This window comes from Pteropus alecto, unplaced genomic scaffold (genome assembly GCF_000325575.1).
Source record: "Pteropus alecto unplaced genomic scaffold, ASM32557v1 scaffold276, whole genome shotgun sequence".
Taxonomy (NCBI): Eukaryota; Metazoa; Chordata; class Mammalia; order Chiroptera; family Pteropodidae; genus Pteropus; species Pteropus alecto.
In genome coordinates this window covers 6,285,435-6,305,980 of record NW_006438074.1, presented here as the reverse complement: position 1 = coordinate 6,305,980, position 20,546 = coordinate 6,285,435, and the positions used below count along the sequence as shown (strand labels likewise).

At 48.8% G+C, this 20,546-nt stretch overlaps 1 protein-coding gene across 4 annotated transcripts in view; it reads left to right on the top strand.

The window, feature by feature from the left end:
• Positions 1-20,546, top strand: part of ACTN1 (actinin alpha 1) — a 90,704-nt gene that overhangs the window by 52,743 nt on the left and 17,415 nt on the right. For all 4 annotated transcript variants that reach the window (XM_006915152.2, XM_006915151.2, XM_006915153.3 and 1 more), the window contains exons 4-8: positions 6,122-6,208; positions 8,003-8,090; positions 8,648-8,726; positions 13,023-13,104; positions 14,365-14,450. In XM_006915152.2, coding sequence (XP_006915214.1) covers positions 6,122-6,208; positions 8,003-8,090; positions 8,648-8,726; positions 13,023-13,104; positions 14,365-14,450 — 422 coding nt within the window. The remainder of the gene's footprint in view (positions 1-6,121; positions 6,209-8,002; positions 8,091-8,647; positions 8,727-13,022; positions 13,105-14,364; positions 14,451-20,546) is intronic.

Genomic DNA, 20,546 nt, shown 5'->3' with positions numbered 1-20,546 from the left:
CTCTCCTTTCCCTCTATTCTTTCTTGTCTCTTGTTTTTTGTGTGTTTTCTTCCTTCCTTCCTTCCTTCCTTCCTCCCTTCCTTCCTTCCTTCCGTCCTTCCTTCCTTCCTTCCTTCCTTCATTCCTTCCTTCCGTCCTTCCTTCATCGAGGACACAGCCGTGGCCGTGATTATTGTGTGCACTCCCTCGGTGGCAGGTCCTGTGCCGCCGCCCTCTGCACCAGTGATCTTGTTTAATCCTCACTGCAGCCTTATAAAGAGGCTCTAATTATTATTTCCATTTCAGAAAAAGAAAGCAGAAGCCTAATGAGAGTAAGTAACTTTTTCAAGTTACCATCATCAGTCAGTGGCCAAACCAGAACTCAAATCAGGGTCTGCGTGAAGCCAGAGAACTGCCTTTCCTCGAAGAGGTGGGGCCTGGCTCTCGTAAATCCACACGAGCCGGCGGCCTCTCCTCCGGTTGATGATTTTAAAGTCCCCCCACCTCCTCTTTTTTTTCTAGAAATTGGGAGACTTTATGTTGCTACATCAAACTGAGAAACTTTAGCACAGGAGTCTGCAAACCATAGTCCATGGGGTCAAATCTGGCCAGCGTAGGTTTTTATAAATATTGGAGCTTGGCCACACTGTTTGCTTGCACGTTGTTGTGGCTGCTTTCCTGTTAGGACAGCAGAGTTGAGCAGTTGCAACACAGACTGTATGGCCTGCAAAGCCAAAACTATTTCCTGTCAGGCCATTTACAGAAAAAGTTTGCCTACCCTGCCTTATCAAGGACTAGGGCTGGCGCTTGAGGCAGTCACGGGTGGCGCCGCATGCATCCCAGCAGCCCCTTCATCTGTGAGGCAGAAACAGCATCTTTTACATCCTTGTGGCCCCAGCTCCTCACCATGTGATGCACAGAGTAGGTGCTCAGTTGATGGTGGAAAGGCACACATAGCAGGGTACTTTGCTTTGTGAGTGGGAAAATATTCTCTGCCTTTTAATTAAAAAAAAAAAAAAAAGAAAAAGTAGTTCAACTAGGGACTTGGCAAAAAAAAGTGTCAACTAAGCAGGGATGGGAGGCCAAAGAAATTGCCACCTGGGTGGTCTGGTACAAGCTCAGATGCCCGCTGGGGCAGGGAAGTGACGGAGGTGTGGGGCGGGCCAGCGGCGAGTGGTAGGGACGGTTGGGGACTGTGGAGGGCCTGGCAGGGCACGTCCTTCTAAGCGGGCAGCGGCCGCATAGATCCAACCAACTATTGCTATGTGGGAATTCAGGTCTCGCATTGCTAGATTTATCACTTTTTAAGAAGCCAGAAATCTAGATTTTTAGAAAGGAAAATTTAACAAGTACTTGAGAAAAGAAAATTTTTTTAAGACTTTGAGCAGCAAAGGAGAAAGAGGGAGAGAATTGCACTTGCTCAGCTCCAGATCTGAGCCTGGCTAGACAGGACACTTTGCATGCTTGTCCCCCTTCCCCTGGGAGCGGACCTGGAGCGTGAGTATCGCCGGCCACAGTTCACAGTCACGAAAGCTGAGGCTCAGCTGAGTTGCTGGCGTGGAAGCACGTCGCGAGGTCGCGTGCAGGCTCTGGGCCAGACTGCTTCCACATGGCGGAGCTGGGACCGAACCCAGGGTTCTGGGCTCCAGAACTGAGGTCTGAGCCCTTTCCCATCACCCCCAGGCATTGCTGCCTCCCCTGCCGGGGTGCAGGACAAAACTCTCACGTGTGATTTTCCTCAGCTGTGAAGTAGCAAGTCAGATGGGCTGTGCTCGCCTCAGCAGATGGGTGAGGAGCAAAGACGGAAACTCACCGCTACCTCTGATATTCTGGGAAGTCACTTAGGCTAGGTGGCCCTGGTTTTCCAGTCTCTTTCACACGGGCCTTCTTCAGATTTTCTAAAGGCTCCTTTAAAATGAGGTAGTTAATTTCTCACTGCCCTAGGGAGCCAGTGCTTTAAGCCGAGGCTTCCGCCTTGCAGTCATCTCTTGTTTCAAGCTGAGCATCAGGCTCGTGCAGGGTCGGCCCCTCTGCTGGAAACGGGATGAGCCAGGAAACTAGACGAGACTCCAGATGGGTTTTACGTAGTTTAATGAAATGGAGTTTACTGCTGTAGACTAAAACAAAAGGCAGCGGAGTGGATCACCTGCAGGGAGCTCTCCTGGGGGTTAGGGTGGGGGAGACGTTTCACGGTGTCCTGACTGTGGAGCATCCTGGGCCCATGTGCTGTGGGGACCAGGCCCTGTGGGGACAGAAGACTCAGACCTTTGAAGGATTGCCACGTGGTGCCAGGATTAAACTCTCTGATCCACCATGAAGTGCAGAGCCAGGCCCAGAAGGGAGGCCCTCTGGGCAGGCTGATTGTGGATGACATGCAGAACCTTGGGGACTGGACCGGGGATGGGGGGCCTGGGTCGGGCACACGATTCTTGTTCTTGAAGGTGTTCAGATGGAGGCTGGAGGCCAGGAACCTCCATACCTTGGAGAGAGGTCAATTAGAGCCCTACGATATCTCATATGATGCTTGATTCTAGAATGTCTTAGAGTCATGATTGGGGCTTGACCTGGCTGAGTAGTTGGAGTTTAAGCAAGTAAGAGGACCCACCTGGGTTTTTTAATTTTTTAATTTTTAGCCCTTTGGGCAGGTAAAACATGATGGCTCTGGGTGCCAAGAGCCCAGGGGTGGTCGCGATGATTTAGTGTCTGTTCTCAGATGGAGGAGGCAGTGGGTGCAATAGCTACAGCATCGGTCTGGGACGTGGTGACTCCCGAGGGTCTAGTTTCTGTCCTGTGGGATTTCTTCAGCATCATTCATTCTCCTGTCTGAATGCTGCCTGGATGACTGTGACGCTGAGGGGGCTGAAGCGGGGAAGGGAGAGGCAGGTGCTGAGCAAACACCAGGATGTGAATCAATCCTGCGAATAGCTTTGTAGACCAGGAATGTCAGAAACATGCCTCCACTTCTTCCCACACCCACGGCAGATGTTCATTTGTTATTATGGTTTCTCCCATGGGGCCCAGTCCTGGCCTTGGGACCCTCCTTTTGGACCAGCATTCCAGGCAGCCCCCTGACATAAAGCTGCCTGTGAGATGAGGCATCCCTCTCCAAACACAGGTGCCTGGGCAGAGGATCTGCCATTTTGGGGAGGGTTACACGCTGAGGGTGGATGGGAGTCAGGTGGGCACTGGGGCTGGGGTGCTGCACAGGATGTTCACAGAACACACCCCTCTCTTTGCCTACACTTGGCTCCTCTGTTTTCTGGAGTGAAACTGCTTCTCTGGTATGAGTGAGGATTCAGTAAGTAAAAATCCCTGAGGGTTTCTGGGGAAGGAGGAGAGGAGTAAGTAAGCAAGACCTGAGAAAGAAGCTGCCTTGTCTTCCTTAGTGCTGGGAGGGCACTGAGTTCAAGGCCAGCGGGAAGCCCAGGTATTTGGCCTTCAGAAGTGGGGCAGCGTGCGGGGGGCACAGGGTGGGGAGGAGGCCAACACTGCAGCCTCCACTCCTGGAAAGGCCGAGTGACAGCATTTACCACCAGAGCTTTTTCTAGACTGTAAATAAATTTCCCCTTGTATTCAAAATGCTATTCATAAAATTTTGTAGCTGCTTTTTCTACCTTCCATATTACTATATCAAGATTTTTCCAAGTCGTTAAAAACTCATGAATATAATTTTAATGTCTGTGTTAATCATCTGTTTGTTGAGTACGGTTGCCCTTTGTCCCAGACCTGGGTCCTTCCTATTGTGTTCTCGGGGCTAATAGGCCTGCGTGACTTCTGCCCGTTCACCCACATGTGGTTAGTGTCCTCCAGTGTGGTTCGTTCCTTTATTGGTTCATTCATCCAGCAAATGTGCCAGGTACTGTGCTTGGCCCTAAGCAGTGATTTAAAACAAAAAACCATTACTCACATGGAACTTATGTTCTAGAAGGGGGAAAGAAAATGCACACATACCTATGTCAGATGGAGAAAAATTACAGTGAGGAGTAAAGTGGGTGGTCAAGGAAGGACTCAGCGAGAGGGAGGAGGGTGAGTGGAGATGGGAGGGAGGCGAGTGGAGATGGGAGGGAGGCGAGGGACGAACCGTGTGGATATACGGGGGCTGGGGGGGGTGGGGAAGGCTGTGACTGGAGCGGGCGGAGGGAGAAGGGGTCTGAGGCCCAGAGAGGCCCAGCTGGCCACCGGCTTTGACTCTGAGTGAGATGGGAAGCCGTGGAGGTTTTGAGCAGAGGGGTGACGGGGTCTGGGGATTTACTCGTTCTCACTTGTACTTTGTATATCCGTGTGACTTCCACCTTGGGGCGTGATAAGTGACCGCACAAGCACCTGTATATGGCAGCCTTACTCTGTGTTTCACATCTTTGCTAGGGATAGGTTCCCAGAGGTAGAATTTCACTCTCAGAAAGTTGAACAGCTCCAAGATGCTTACTCCCCGTTGCAGAATTATTTCCCAGAAAGTTTTTTTTTTTTTAAGCCAATGTCCACTTTTAGCCACATTGTGGTAGCCTTACCATGAAAGTGTGAGTTTGCTTTTTAAAAAATTTTGCTAATTTAATAGCTGGGAAAATGGTGTTTTATTTCTTTAATTAGAAGTGAGATCGAATATCCTTATGAATGGGTTATTTCTAGTTTGTTTTGTGAAGTGTCTATTCATGTCTTTTGCCTATTTATCTATTGTGAATTTAGGCTTTTATTCTTGGAAATTTATATAAGCTTTTTAAACATTACAAATGTGAAACCATTGGAAGTCGCAAATGAAAGGGTATTTTAGAAATGTAAAACCTTTATGTAGTGATTCTTACCTTATTAACTGACTCGACTTCCCCCAGCGTGCTCTGCAAAGAGCTGGCTGCCTGTTTTACTTGTCCAGGAAAATGGTCACATGCTGCTATAGTTCCCTGTGTCTCTAACCTGGGCCCTCTGATTCGAGTCTGGGCCCCACTGGTATCTGGGGCTCTGGGAGGGGCATTTACACCATCCTGTGAGCAGGAAGAGTGACATCCTGTCCTGTGTCCAAAGCAGACACTGCTCCTCCTCTGCTTAGCACCTCAGTGCAGGCTCAACAGTCACCTGCCGCTGAGAAGCCCCAGCAGTGCCCTGTACCTTGTTGGTTGTACAGCAGCGTGCAGTTTGCCGTCCCTTCTAAGGAAGGGAATGAGCTCTTAGGGTGTAATTTCCATAATGGACTCCACTCTTGTTTAAGAGGTATGTGGGAAGCAAACCCTAGTGGGTGTGGGCTCAAGGAACCAGGAATCCTAGAAGTTGCCCCTTCTCATGGTTCTGTTGTGTCTCCCCTAAAAACTAGTGTTGCACGTAGGAAAAAATAAAGAATCTTTGGGTGCCTAACTCTTCACTGAGAATACCATACCACAGGCTCAGGTTACTGTCTCTTGGTCTGGAAGCAGATGAGAATAAGGAGTAGACATTTGATTGATTGTCACCTGCTCAGCCCCCAAGACCACAAATGATTCCATGTCTGAGGTTCCTTCAAGACAGGGCTTCTTTATGATTGTATTGCCTGATACAGAAAAAAAAAACTACTTCATAGAATTTATAGCATATTTAAAAAGTCTAAAAAGTGCTGCTTGGAGACTGAATTTAGTAGGGTAGCTCTTAGTCATGATCTTGAAGCTGTTTGATTTTTCTTTAATTAAAAAATACCCAACTAATGGCATTACGAGGTTGATGTGAGAGTCTGTGGCTCCTTCAAGGTGGCTGTTTACAAACCTTTCTTAGGTTCTGTTGCCTGTACTGGCTCTATGGGTATGGATGGCTATTTTGACAGTTGCAACTTTCCAGAGGTCTCTACCTCACAGAGTTGCTAGTACCTTCGCAGTGGCTTAGAAATCCTCCCTCTTTGTCAGGCTGGTGAACGCGGCTGGTGGTTTAAGATACCTCCTCTGTTGCCTTTCCTGACCTACCCAGTAGAATCGACCACCCATACCTCATATTCCCAGGACGCCCCAGGTCTTGTTACCTGTGACATATAATTACACCAACTTTAAACAACATACTCACTGCCCTCTAGAAGTGGAGCTGTGTGGTCTTTGATTCCCTACGTGGCGTGCAGAGCGGCACGGGCGCTCAGGGAATTTTTTCTCCATCCCTGCTAACACCCATCCTAACATGTCTGCTCTTCCTGTAGAAATTGTGGACGGGAACGTGAAAATGACCCTGGGCATGATCTGGACCATCATCCTCCGCTTCGCCATCCAGGACATCTCTGTGGAAGGTAGGTCTTCTGCTCTGCTCCGTTTCATCTCATTCCCCGCCCGCCTGCCCCCACCCCTCCCCGCCAGTGCCTTCACTGTTCATGTCTTCCTTCCTGGGCTCAGCCTGGGGAGCTCTCTTACCCGGGCAGTGGGGCTTGATCATGGGCCACATCCTGAACTTTCAACCCATTGCTGGCATCTGTCCACTCTCCTAGTCTGTAGAGAAGTTAAGAACTGTGTGGAGTGCCGGTTCCCACAGGTGTGGTGGCCCTTGGGAACCCTCCCATCCCCCACTTCGAGAAAGCCCAAGGCTGCAGTGGAGAAGTGTATTGGAAATCCCACCTGGCTCTTGGATTGTTAAATCCGAACGGGTAGGAGAATAGCAACCAAGAGGGCGAACCGACCCTGCCCGCCCCCCAGGGCCTCCACTCTGCTCCCAGGGCACCCTCTGGTGGCCACTTCGCAGATCTGCAAGGGGCCACTGCCACAGTTGGGTCAGTGATCTCGGAACTTTTGATTCCACATTCCAGCGACTTTTAGGCTGATATGTGTGTATTTATTTTGTCAAAAATTATATTTACGTATTGCTTTGCATATTATAAAACACATACCAAAATGAATTTTAATAAGATGGGATAGAGATATTTTAAAAATATTTTAAATTCATTTTAATGTCTCATAAATCTTGAGAAGATTTTTATTCAAAGTAACTTTTTAATGAGAACAGTGTGGACTGAATTGCTTTGTCATGGAAGTCTTGGCTTGACACTTGGTGATACAATGATGTGAATGTCTGTTTGGTTTATAAATACTTGATATTTAGGGCGGAAGTGGTTTAAAAGATGCCCACAGTAGTCACTTAGGGCATGGTTCTTGTTAGTGGTGGTAGAAATAAATCCATTTTTCAAATAGCCTTCTTGATGAATTTGATTGTTTTGAGCAGGCTTCTTGTCAGCTCTGATTAAATCATTTTAATCTTGTAGTCGTTGATGACGAGCTTGAACTAAGAGCATTAGCTTTGCTCACTTTTTAATTGCTTGTGCTTGAATTATATTATTTTTGTAGGAATTGTTTAATGTCATTTTCAAGTCTATTTTGTGAGTTGAAAGTAAAGGAGACTCAGGAAGCCACTTCACTGGGTACCATAACCTGTAATTCACAGATGCGAGCACATGGTCAGTGTGGTTTACAGCTTTCCTGTGCCAGGACTTCCCGGGGTCCCCTCATATTTGCCTTATCTTACAGACTTTGTTGTTGATGCATGTGTTAAATATAAGAAAACCTTGTTATTTGGACAAACACTAAATCTGAACAGGAGTCCTAATGCTTTTTTCCCTCGTGGCTGCGTGCACTCCACAAGGCACGTGCGCTCCTGTCTGGAGATTCCTAGACTTTAAATGTCATCTAAATCAACCCTTCCTCCCTTAATTGGCCACCTGACCTAGGTTGCCAACTCATTTTGTATTGCTATCATTTCTTAAGTAAAATAGAGTGACAGGGAGATAGTCTGAAAGGCCATTATCTCAGTATTTCAGCGTGTAATATGGCTAGCTCTGAAAAGCTGCCTAGTGGGCTTCTGTGTTTATCAGATAATTTCTCAACCTTTGTCAGGGAAATAGACTTGATGGCCTGATAGCAGCAGGGTTGGAATCCAGGGCTCTTTGTGTGGACCCCTTATGTGAAAGAGCATGGACCCTGTGGCCACAGTGGGGCCGCCCATGAGTCAACAGCCCTCCACCAAGCCAGCCCACTGACCTCTGCTCATTGTCTCCTTCCCTACCTGACCTCTCTGTCTGTTGTCCCTTTCCCCACAGAGACTTCGGCGAAGGAAGGGCTGCTCCTGTGGTGTCAGAGAAAGACAGCCCCTTATAAAAATGTCAACATCCAGAACTTCCACATAAGGTGAGTGGCGGGGCTGAGGGGCTCTTACAGAATGAGGCTGCTTCCCTCAGGCCCCTCAGGCCCCCTTGGCTGGGTGGTCTCAGCTCTAGTACAGAGCAAAGGCCCTTGGGGAAGAGGTCGCTTTTTATGGGAAAGCAGTGCTGCCGACTGTGGTGCCCCCTCTCCCGTCCAGCGGTGTCTCGGACATGGCTACAGCCTCATACACATTTGGTTGATGCTCGGACTACTGGGGAACTCCCTAAGGACAGTGCCTGAGAAGTTCTAGCCTGGGGTTATGGAATGGAACAGACAGGCCCATGGCCTTGGTGGAGCGTAGAGTGGGATGTGGCATGTATCTCAACTTGCCAAATCCCACAAAGTCTTGACGCCAGTGCTTGGGGTTGTGGCAGGAAGAAATGTCCCTTTGCTTCCTGTCTCCTGACTCCTGCTCCGAAGGGTTACGAGATCGCCTCTAGAAGAAAGGGGACCCCTGCCTAGTGTTTTATCCTTAGTGCAAAGCCCCACTCACCAGCTCGCCCCACCCTCTTTCCCCCCCCGCCCCCCGCCCGCCCGGGCAGCTGGAAGGACGGCCTTGGCTTCTGTGCCTTGATCCACCGACATCGGCCTGAGCTGATTGACTATGGGAAGCTGCGGAAGGTATGTGCACCTCACCTGACCGCCCACTGCAGCTCCTGGCCCCTGGTCCTAAGCGGGTGGGGTTGGGCCCCTTCTTCTGAGAGCCTGTGGCCCAGTGTGCGGGGTGTCAGTCTTCTTAGATTCGCCAAGGAGACAGACTGTCTAGAAGTAAGAGAAAAACACCTTCACTGTTCGGGCCGCCTCAGTCCTATGCTCGCACAGCAAGTGTGTTTGTGCCCACATGCCCCGCCCATCAGGAGGGCATGAGGGCCACCGCAGCAACTTTGCTGTGGTGATGGAATAGCAAGTGGCATTTCCTCCTGTTTTTCTGGGTTTCGTCAGGAGGACGTGTTACTTTCATAATTTAAAATATCACATATTCTTCGGAGCACTTATCTCAGCCTTGTCCGAGGCTCGCTGTGCAGTCCTGGGCAGGTTCCCACCATGGATTTGGTTTCTCTCAACGCTGGAATTTGGCTGTAGGAGTTTTATTTGCTGCTCTTGATTTCTTTTATGTTTCAAGCGTGAAGCTGTTGGAGGATTTTCTCGAGTGTGTGTGTGCTGAGCAGCATACCAGGGGGTGGGAACTGTGTTCCTAGCCTCATGGTGGTTCTTAGCATCTGGGCTGGTTAAAAGACACTGGCCTAGACCTTGGAGACTGTACTCACCCTGTCTTCTCTCTCAGCCCATCCCGTGCCTCAGCCACCCCTGGAGCCCTCCCCATGTCCCAGTTGATGATCTAGAGCTTGGGTTGGAATGTTACCTTTCTATGCTTGAATCTCGTATTTCTCCACTTGATCTTGACACTTGGAGAACACAGTGTTCAGTGAAGGTCCCCACCTTGCCTGTGCCCTCACGAAGGGCCTCTGCTGCTTCTCAGTGACCAAGCAAGGCTTGATGTTGCCTGCACCAGGCCCTTGGTTTCCAGGCTGTGGGGGAGTGAGCTGCCAATAAGGGTTTGTGAGAGAGGAAAGGAACTGATTCTCATCCCCTCTCATCATCCTAAGCTGGGCCTGAAGCTTGAGGCTGGGGCCTCTGCCTACCAAGAAGGGCCTACCTTCTGAAGGAGAGGAGCCTGCTGCCTGGCCCTCTGCATGGCTGTTTCCAGGTGTGGGTGGACAGGGGACAGCCCTTCCTAAGTTAGTCTCTTAGGGGATAAGAGGGCCCCAGCTTTCTAAATCAACTGTTTTGCAAAGACAGAAATCAGTGTGAGAACCCCCCTTGACCTACCTGAAAGCTCTGTGGCCAAATCAAATAGGACAGAAGGCAGAAATCCTACAGGTGGTGATGTTTTCTTTTAAGGCATCGTCACATACCTCCTAACCGTTCACCTGATGGACTTTGGTTGACAGGTGTGCATATGTCTGTGTCCCTGTTCGGGTGTGCTGGGTGGCAGTGGCCAGTTAATCCACAGCTGTTCTCCACCCCCATGTAAAGTGTGCTTGTGCTGCTGACTGTGGCTCTCTGGTCCCTCTCCCCATCCCACAGTCTCCAGGCGCCTCCTCCATTTGGGAGTTGAGAGTCCAGGGGTCTTTGTCTGATATCTGGACAGCTCTCTCCCCACCCTTCGTCCCTCTCTGTGTCTTTTCATTTCTCTCTGCTCATTGTGTCTGTCTCCCCCTCTCTTTAATTCAGTAGCATCAACAAAATCCAGCCCAATGCTAGTGTAGACCTGATCCCACTAAACCATGGGTACGTTCTGGAAAGCATAGGGTGCCAGGGCCGCTGGTGCTTGGACACAGGGGAGAGCCAAGGGGCTCTGACCAGAGGTTCATCCTCCGTGCACCAGCCTTAGGTGGGCGTGGGGGCTGGCGAGCCCTGGGAACCAGGTGGGGCAGGCAGGTGCAAAGCCAGGACTAAGGACTGCTCAAGGCCCACTCAAGGCCCAAGGCGGAAATGACATTTGCTGCTTGGCAGCTTTTTTCTTATCATTCTGGAAGCTGTTGGAGACTTTCCCAGAAGGACTCCACCTTCTCTATTTTGAGTGATTTCTTCCTGAAAGTGTCACAAATGAATATATTTATCTTTTTGTACCCCACGTTCTTACCTTAGCACATGGGGAAACAGTCCTGGGCTGACAGAACCAGCTTTCTTTACTCTGGGGAGCCAAAATGGGAGGTCCAGCAAGGCATTCCCCCCCACTAAGCTGGGGCTTTTTTGCCACATTAAAAGTTTTTTTTTTAAGTTGTGATAAAGTATGCCTAACATAAAATTTACCATTTTAATATTCCTTATTTTTCTATTATAGTTGGCATACATTATATTAGTTTCAGGTGTACAGCATAGTGATCTGAGATCTCTATAACTCACAAAGTGATCACCCCAATAAATCTAGTACCCCTCTGCTCCCATACTTATATATTAAATTTTATCGATTATATTCCTTATGCTATGCTTTATATCTCCATGACTATTTTCTAACTACCCATTTGTATTTCTTAATTCCTTTGCCCTTTTTTTACCGACCCCCCCAACCCCCTCCCATCTGGTAACCCTCAAAATCCTCTATGAGTTTGTTTCCATTTTATTGTTGTTGTTGACTTTGTTCCTTACATTCCACAGGTACATGAAATCATATGGCATTTGTCTTTCTCTATCTGTTTTACTCCATTCAGCACAATACCCTCTAGGTCCATCATGCAATATCTTTTTCCATCCCTTTACTTTTATTCTGTGTGTTTCTTTTAATCTGAAGTGAGTCTCTTGTAGGCAGCATATGTAAGAGTCTTGTTTTCTTATCCATTTAGCCACCCTATTTTTGACTGGTGCAATTAATTCTCTTTCATTTGAAGTACTTGTTGATATATAGTTATTGCCATTGTTTATTCATATTTTTGGCACATATTTTTTTTTCTTCTTAAAGAAGTCCCTCCAACATTTCCTGTAATACTGTCTTGGTGATGATGAACTCCTTTAGCTTTTTCTTGTCTGGGAAGCTCTTTATCTGTCCTTCAATTCTAAATGATAGCTTTACTGGATAAAGTAATCTTGGTTGTAGATCCTGGGTTTTCATCACTTCGAATATTTTGTGCCAAGCCCTCTGCTGCCAAGTTTCTTTTGAGAAATCAGCAGCTGCCCGTCTTATGGGAGCTCCCTTGTAACTAACTGCTTTCCTTTTGCTGCTTTTAAGATTCTCGCTTTGTATTTAACTTTTGGCATATTGATTATGATGTGACTTGGTGTGGGCCTCTTTGGGTTCATCTTGTTGGGGACTCTGCATTCTTGGGCTTGTATGTCTTTTCCTTCATCAAGTTAGGGAAGCTTTCCATCATCATTTCTTCAAATAGGTTTCCAACTTCTTTCTTCTCTCTCTCCTGATTTTCTGTTACCCCTATGATGCAAATATTGTTAGGCTTAATGTTGTCTCATAGGCCTCTTAAATTATCTTCATTTTTTTGGATTCTTTTTTCTTACTGATGTTTTGGTTGAGTGTCCTCTGCTACCTCATCCTCTATATCGGTGATTTGATTCTCTCTGCTTCATGCACTCTGTTGATTCCACTAGTATAGTCTTCATCTCAGATATTGTATTCTTCATTTCTGACTGGTTCCCTTTTTAATCATTTTTAATTGTACAGTTTAGTGGCATTAAGTACATTTGTACTGGTTAGCAACCATCGCCACCACTGTCTATCTCCAGAACTCTTTATCTTGTAAAACTGAGTCATATAGTAATTCTATGTTGAGCATTTTGAGGAACCTCCATACTGTTTTCTATAGCAGCTGCACCATTTTACAATCCCACCAACAGCGCACAAGGGTCCAAATTTCTTCACATACTCACTAATCCCCAATAAGTTTTCTTGAGAAGGTAGCAGAAATCCAAATTGTCAGAAGGCTGTGGCTATTCGAAGGAGCCCCCAGATTTCATGGAATGTGAGCACCAAAGGGGCTTGAGAGCTCCTAGTCCAGCTCTGGAGTAACAGATGTAGAAAACTGAGGTCAGATTACCTACCAGTCCTGCTGACTGATGGCAGAGGCTGAAGCCAGAAGCCAAGACTGATGGCACCCAGGCCAGTGCTCTGTTCTCACACTCACTTTTAGCAGTTCTTTCTTGAGCCGTAGGCCAATATTCTTCACCCCATTTCTCTGACAAAGAAACTGAGGCTTGAGGAGGAAAGATGGCTTTTTAAACCTCCAGCCAACGAGCTCTGGTAGTGAGGCCAGGTTTCTACACCCAGGGGTGGCTCTCGAGAACCGAGCTTGGGAGGGGATGAAGTAGTCTCCTCTGCTCCCAAGAACAGGCAGTCACCCAGGTGGGAGTAGCCAGTGACTTGTCATACCTCTCACTATCTGACCCCCTGCTCCTCTTCTCTAGGATGATCCACTCACAAATCTGAACACGGCCTTCGATGTGGCAGAGAAATACCTGGACATCCCCAAGATGTTGGATGCTGAAGGTAAAGGCTTAATCTCTGGGATCCCATTTGGGGAGCCTGGGGTGTCACCCTCCTCTCAGAGATTCCACAGTTCCCTAAGGTTTGGAGAGGGAGGTGATAGCTGGTACTGAAAGGAATTGGAGGCTGTTTCCGCTTGGCTGCCTGAGGACTATTTCTCTTAGTCTTGGAGTCGGGTAGCGGTGCTTGGGTGGGACATGATGTTCCTTTGCTGTTGTGGGGGAAGGGAAAGGATCATTTCCCCCTACACTCCTTGGTTCTCCACCTGGGGCCCTGCAAAGCAGACTGATAGAAAAACAGATGAACAAGAGAAAAGCAAACAAGTTTATTAATGTGTGCATCACACAGATACAGGGGAGTTTGCAGTGATGAGTCACCCGAGGAAGTGGTTAGAGTTTGGGGTCTATATACATACCTCACTTCATAGGGGAAAAGGAGTGGAGAGAACTGGCACTTAGGAAAATCAAAAGACTTTTTGGAAAGATGAACGGTCCCTTTGGAGATGTGATAGTTTGTGACAGTAGTTGTTGTGGGGGGGCGGACATTTTCAAACATAAACAAAAGTAGAGAGAAAAGTATAATGAACTTCCATATACCCGACATCCAGATAGAACAGTTGTTGAGATTTCGTCTTACTCTTTTTCTTTCTCTTTTCCGTTTTCCTTGCTGAAATATTTTAAAGCAAATCCTAGACGTCACAGCATCTCACTGCTACATACTTCAGACTATATACCTTTAAAATATGGATATTTTCTTAAACATCCATTATCCGTAAAGCGATGTTACCACCTTGCAAATTGACAGTGATTCCTAGATAAATTAAAATTTGAAATTAAAATTCCCCATTTTCTTTTTAGAGTTGATTCGTTTTAATCAGCCTCCAAACAACGTCTGCACATGGCGTTTAGTTGTTATATTTCTTGTCTTTTCTAATCTGTATCCCTTTTTCCTGCCCCCGTCCCCTGACCCCTTTTGTTTCTGCCATTGAACTCGTTGCAGAAACTGGGCCGCTGCCCCATGGAATGTTTCTGATTCTGGCTTTGCCTGCTTCCTCGGTTGGCTTTCAATGAGAGTAATCCTCATAAATGTACATTTATCTACATCCACATATATTTTCTATAACAGATATTGTATGTACATATTGATTCTAATTAATGTCTCCTCAGCATTTTGGCAGGAAGACTTGGTGGTTGTGGGAGCATCACATCAGGAGGTATATCATGTGTTCGCCAGTTGACTTTAACTCCAGATTTTTCTTGACAGACATCGTTGGGACCGCCCGACCAGATGAGAAAGCCATCATGACTTACGTGTCCAGCTTCTACCATGCCTTCTCCGGAGCCCAGAAGGTACCGGGAGCCCCTGCTCCTTCCTTGCCCAGCACTCCTCATGCCGGACTCCAAACCGTGCCTTCCCGCCCACCCCCGCCTCCCCCTGGCGACAGGGTCTGGATGGTCTGTCTCCTTGGTAGAGTTAGCCTCCGGTGCCACTGTGGCATGTTGTTCTTGCTCAACTCCGTCCCCGCCTGCACCACTTCTCTTCTCTCTCATCTTCCTCTTCTGTCTCTGAGAAAACTGGGTAAGAGCTCAGCTTCCGGGATCCACACGACTGTCTTAAGCAGGAAGGGCTGCATGGGCAAAACAGCCAGGGGTGGCACCGTGGGCAGCAGCCCCTCTGTGCACACCTCCATCGGAGCTAGAGGCTTGATCAGAGCTGCAGGGCCTCCCCTAGGCAGGCAGATCTGGGGAGGTATCTCCTGTCTTCATTAAACTATTTTGCAAAGATGTCACGAAGCCCACACTTTTCTTCCACTCGTGGACATGATTTGGTAAATCTGTGCACAGTCCCTTTGGGCTTTGGTGCCTTCTCCTATATCCTGCCCAGGACCCCCACTCAGGGTCACTCTGCACGCTGTGTTCCTGGACATAAGCACAACCCTTGTAAGGAAGAAGGCGGGGTGGTGGGCAGCTGTGAGCCCCTTCAAGTGTCCTGGCCAGTGTTGCTCAGAGAGGCCTGAGGTTAAAGTCCAGGTGTGCCTGTTCTGCAGTATGCAGGGGTACCACAGCTGAAGGGCATCATTCACACTGCAGACACTGACGACTTGAGTGTTTTGTTTTCCTTGCCAACCTTGCCTCAGGCAGCAGAAGCCAGGTTCCCCTCACAGGCAGGAACACAGAACCACAGGCTTGGCCTTCACAGCTTTGGGCTGTGGACCTGTCACGCGCTTAGGCAAACTTCCCACCCTCAGCATGGCATCTGAGTGACCTGTCCTGAAATGCATGATGGGGGCACTTTCCCCACCTGTCCCCACCTGTCCCCACCTGCACAGCCTTCCCCTGACACTCACTCTCCCTTCCTCGTCTCAGACTGTGCTCTCTTCCGTCCCACCCCCCTTCTCTTCCCATCATCTCATTTTTCCTTTTTCTACCCATTCCCTCATTTCTTTCTGTCTTGTGTTCTTTCTGTCCACCGTGGCCGTTTGGGTTTATTCTGTGCTGCTGCTGCCCACTTTCTTCTCTCAACCTCTTCTCCTTCTCTGTGCAGATGTGTAGGCACGCTAAGGCTGGATGGGAAGGCCATGTGACCTAATGTTTCATGTCACTGCCACACCTTCTCGGGTGCGCAGAAGGTGAGCTCTCCCTTGGCCTCGCCCACTCTCCCTGCCGCCCTCTGCCCATCTCTTTATCCTCCCTGGATACTCCAACAGCCTCTTAGGGCTCCAGCTCCTGAAATGAGAGGAGAGGTTAGAGACGCCCCTTCCTGTTCTTGCAGGAGGGCAGGACACTCTCCGAACCTTGGCCAGGGCAATACTTGAAGATGCTGGAGAACTCCAGCCTCTGGATGGCCTCTAGCATCTCTGTCCTTACAGTCATGGCATAGTTGGTGTCACAAACGGGAAGGAAGTCTGTGGTCTCAGCTCCTTCCCTGATCCCTGGGTTGAGAGCCCTTATCCCAAGCAGCACAGCTCTTGGCTGTGTTTCCTGATTATTCCCTTAAATATGCAGGCTCCCTTCACTTCTTTCTCTCCCTCCTGCCTTTTTAAGCAAGACCATCTTCTCAAATAATCCAGCAGCCAAGGCAGGAAGAAATCTTCCCACCTTCTCCCTGGTGTTCAGGCTGGAGGCTCAGAGCCCTGCCTGATCTTTCCAACCAGGCCTGCCATGGACAGCAGTGCAGGTTGCACGCCACACAAGGGTGCCCTGTGTGCACCATAGACAATGAAGATTTGAATATCTATTACTGAAATCCTGTAGATAGCAGTAAAAATGTCCTCTAACATATTCATATGACAGTTTTTCAGCAGAAGTGCCTTGAGAAAGAGGTACCTTTAAAAATAACATCAAGGCACCGTTTGGGCTAGTGGCAGCCCTATTCCTGGCCTGGAGGGGCACTCAAGGCCTTCCTCACCTTCCTTCTAGGCTTCATTGGTGCTGACTGAGACAAGATGCAGCCCCTCCTGGAGGCTCCCTCATAGGCATCCCGGCCCTCCCAGGATGCCCAGCTCCTTCCAGCCTCTTGCAACCTCTTCTCTGGCCTGCCTCTTGCTGCTTCTTTCCCTTTGTCCCTCCTCTGCTGCTGGCCTCTCTCCTGTCAACTTCTTCTGGCCCCTCTTACCTCCGACCTTTTAGCCAGGATGTGAGCAGCATCGATCTACTTGCCTTGGTGGGCTCCCAGCCCTGATACCAGACAATCTGCTTGCCCGTGTTCATGGCTAGGCTGAGCTCTCTGCTGCGGTTTCCCCTCTTTCCAGCTCTCTTTCCTCTTTCCTCCTTCAGAGGTTCTGTCCTGGGCTTCATGCCTGTTGACACTGGCCTTCCCCGTCTCTGAAGCTTTCCCTGTGTTTGGCTGATGATGATGCTTGGAAGAAAGTATGTGCATGCGTGCATGTGCATGTGCGTGTGTGCGTGTGTGCATGTGCATATGCGTGTGTGCGTGTGTGCATGCTTTGGCTGATGATGATGCTTGGAAGAAAGTATGTGCGTGCGTGCATGTGCTGGTGCGTTGAGCATTTTGAGGAACCTCATATGTGTGTGTGTGCGTGTGTGCATGTGCATATGTGTGTGTAGCAGCCTGCTTTTTTTGCCTCCCAGGTCTCATACCATCTCTTGCCATGCCCTCTTCCGTCTCACTCATCCCTGTTGCAACCATTTCATGCTCCTTTCATCCACATCCGAGGACAGTTGGGTGGGGGGAGGGGCGTGGGGGTTGGGGATGAGGATGTGCTCCTCTCACGTCCTGGTCAGGGCCTTACCCAGAGTTGCCTCTAACGACTTCTAAGGATCCAGGCAACTGCTTAAAGCAAAACAGGTCAGTGGGGGGGGAGTCTTCCCCTCTCCTGTGGAAGGAGGAGGCTTCTTTCAGACTCACACACTCTTCTTGTCTTGACTGTCTCCATGTCTAGAGCCAGTGAGGGGAAGGAAGTCTTCCAAAACCCATGCCCAGTGCCCTCTGTCCCCTCCCACTGTCTTTCTCTTGCCAAGTCTTATACAGTGGATCTAGAAAGGCAGCAGAGTCTAATTCATGCTTGCACGTGTGTGTACACGTGGGCGTGCATGTGTAGCAGTTCATGTACCCACACGGGCGAGTGGCGTGCAAGTGTGCGTGATTGATTTTACTAGTCAGATGAGGGGCCAACTTTGACCTGTTGGTTTTGGTTCTAATTCTTTCCTCTCCCCTCCCCTCCTCTCCACCCTCCTCCGCTTTCCCTATTTAGAATGGGCAGAGAGCAATCGGATCTCATTGATGCAGTTTGTAAAGCTTTAAAGGTCATGGTCATGGTCTACTGGGAACTATTTCTGAGAAACAGCCCTTTAAGATGTGAACTGGATCTGCTCTAGGGGTTTCTGGATGCTTTAAGGAGGAAATAGTGCTGTTTACATCTTCCATTTGCTCATCAGTTGCTTTATTCACTACTGTGAGTCTTCTAAGGAAAAGAAATCCTGTCTCTGCCCTCAAGGAATTCATGGTCCATGTGGAAAAACTTTTAATAAAGAGAAGTCCAGGATGGCCGCTCTCTAACCAGTGCTCTCCTCTGCTGCAGACCCGAGTAGGGGAGGGCAGGCCAGGCTGTAGGGCTTCAGGACAGGAGGCTTTCTTCAGAAGGAAACACTTGAGCTTGGGGGTTTTAAGGGTCAAATAGGGACCTGCGGGTGAAAGGCTCAGAGAGGGTTGGGAAGTAGCAGCCAGTGCTACTGAGGAAGGTGGTCGCAGCTTGTGCAGAAGCTTTGAGGTATGACCGAGCACACCGCCCGCAAAAGGGGAGCAAGTTAGTGCTGGTCTGGGTCTCGTCCTGCTGCCTGGAGCAGGTAGTACTGTGGGGAAGCCAGAGACAGCAGAGGGGAACAGGGCTGGGCCACATGGAGTCAGCTCCCCTCAGTCTGGGAGGCCTTGCTGGCTGGGACACCGGGGCTGGGTGCTGACTTGGGAGGAAGAAAAAATAGGCAATCCTAGTTAGATTTGGGGAATTTTTAACTAAAAATGTCACAGATGAGATTGTTGCGGCATTCATGTGAATTGGTGGATTGTGGGTGGCAGAGCCATGGTGTGTCATTTGGCCACATTTGGATGTTTGACGTCACCATAATTGAGGATGATTCCTCTTCAGACTCTACCTGTACCAGCTAATGTGATGCTGATTTTTAGAGCAGTAGTGTGGCTTGGGATAGCTGAATTTCATTTGGGATTTCTAAGTACTCCGGGAATAAAAGTCCATTCTTTTTTTTAAATAACTCTAAAAACAAAAAATATTGTTCTGTGTTTGGTTGTAAAATAGTACAACTTAAATAGGTCATGAAAATATAAACCAAGGAAAGGTGAACACAAATTTCTATAAGTCTTTTCCTTTAGTCCTTGGAAATAATCCGATTGCTTTTTCCTGCAAAACATTTTCTCAGCCCATTGACGACCTGTGCTTACATCCCTTATCTCATGCAAATTCTGTGTCCCTCAGAAAGGGCTGGGCATTCTGGTTCTGCTTCTTGGATTCCAGAGCAGCCTGTCTTCTCTGTAGAATAGTCTGAAGCCATAACCCTGAGTTTCCCTCAGGGAATGAATCTTTCCTCTCATAGAACAAATCTTTCCTTGGAGCTCTTGAAATAAAGCCATCTCTTTCTGAACTGGTGGTATTGGGTGCCTCTCTCCTAAATCTCCCATAGTCCTGGAGTTCCTATAACCGTGGGAGGATAAAGCTAGAAAGCCACGGAACTGGGCTGACAGGGGTAGGCCCAGATCCTACCCTTAGGAGTCTCGCTTGCCTTCCGCTCCAGGGTATGTCCTGGAGGCCTTACCAAGCTTGGACTTCCTGGGTTGGCCTCTCTGACCTCCTAGGCTGAGGTTGGTGAATGACTGGATCTTTTTCTGTAAAGAGATCGATGTGGAAGCAAGTATAGGCCATCACCTAGCAGGCTTCTGCAGGGGGTGCCTGCCTGCCTGTGGGGGCAGGTGAGCAGTGAGAGCGAGGGAAGGTTGAGGTTCTGCAGATTCTGCTTGTCGTTTTTCATAAGCGAAATCTGGATTCCAGGAGCTTACTTCTTGGTGGCGGAGGGAACTGGCCGTCTCTCAAGGGGAAGACAACCCTGATGGAATTTGTAGACAAGCCATCACTTTTTTTTAAAGAAAGCCCGCTTTTGTTCCACGATGGCCATGCTTTATTTCCTGGTTATGATTGGGTTTTCTTAGTCTCCCCTGGTGAGGCTAGCCAGGAAAGGGCAGGCTAAGAGGCAGGCTTGGGAAAGAGGTTAGGTCTCTGTGAAAAGTCCCCAGGAGGCCCGCATGGGAACTCCCCCAATCTTCATACAAAAGGAGTTCTCCTTTGACCCTGGAACAGCTAACAGGCTCTGAGGGCAAGACTCCTGAGATCCACAGGACATGTTTCTTAAAATCCCATGAACGCAGGCCACACTCAGTCACCCAGTTTGATAAGTTGACGCACAAATCAAAGTTTATGACTTCTGAGCCCAAGATTTTAAGACGATTCAGGAAGATAACAAGGTTAAGGAGGGAGCTTTATCCGTGAAATATCACAGTGGCAGCTGCCGCTCGCCTGCCAGCAGTGGCCATCTTCCCCGTTGACTCTGACCCGCTTGGTCAGCACGTTGGGCAGGAATCTTCGCAGCTATCTGACATTCTTACATAAACGTCAGCACAGAGTAGAGTGTTGGCCTCCCTCGGGGCCTCTGCTCTAGCTTTCAAGTGGCCCCAGTGACTTCAGGCAGACTGCTATCCCCAGCCAGCCTCATGGGGCTCTTTGGCCTGGTTCCCATGACCCTGCTCTCTCTGGGGCCCCACATCTTCTGGGACAGGCTCCAGGAAGGAATTTCCTTCCTTGTCACCTCCTAGGATTCCCCATGGTGGTTTCTCCAGAGGAAGGCGATCAACCAGGACTTCTGTGTATGAGGTGGCCGTGCCATTTCTAGCACAGAATTGAGTTGGGGGCAGAGGATGAG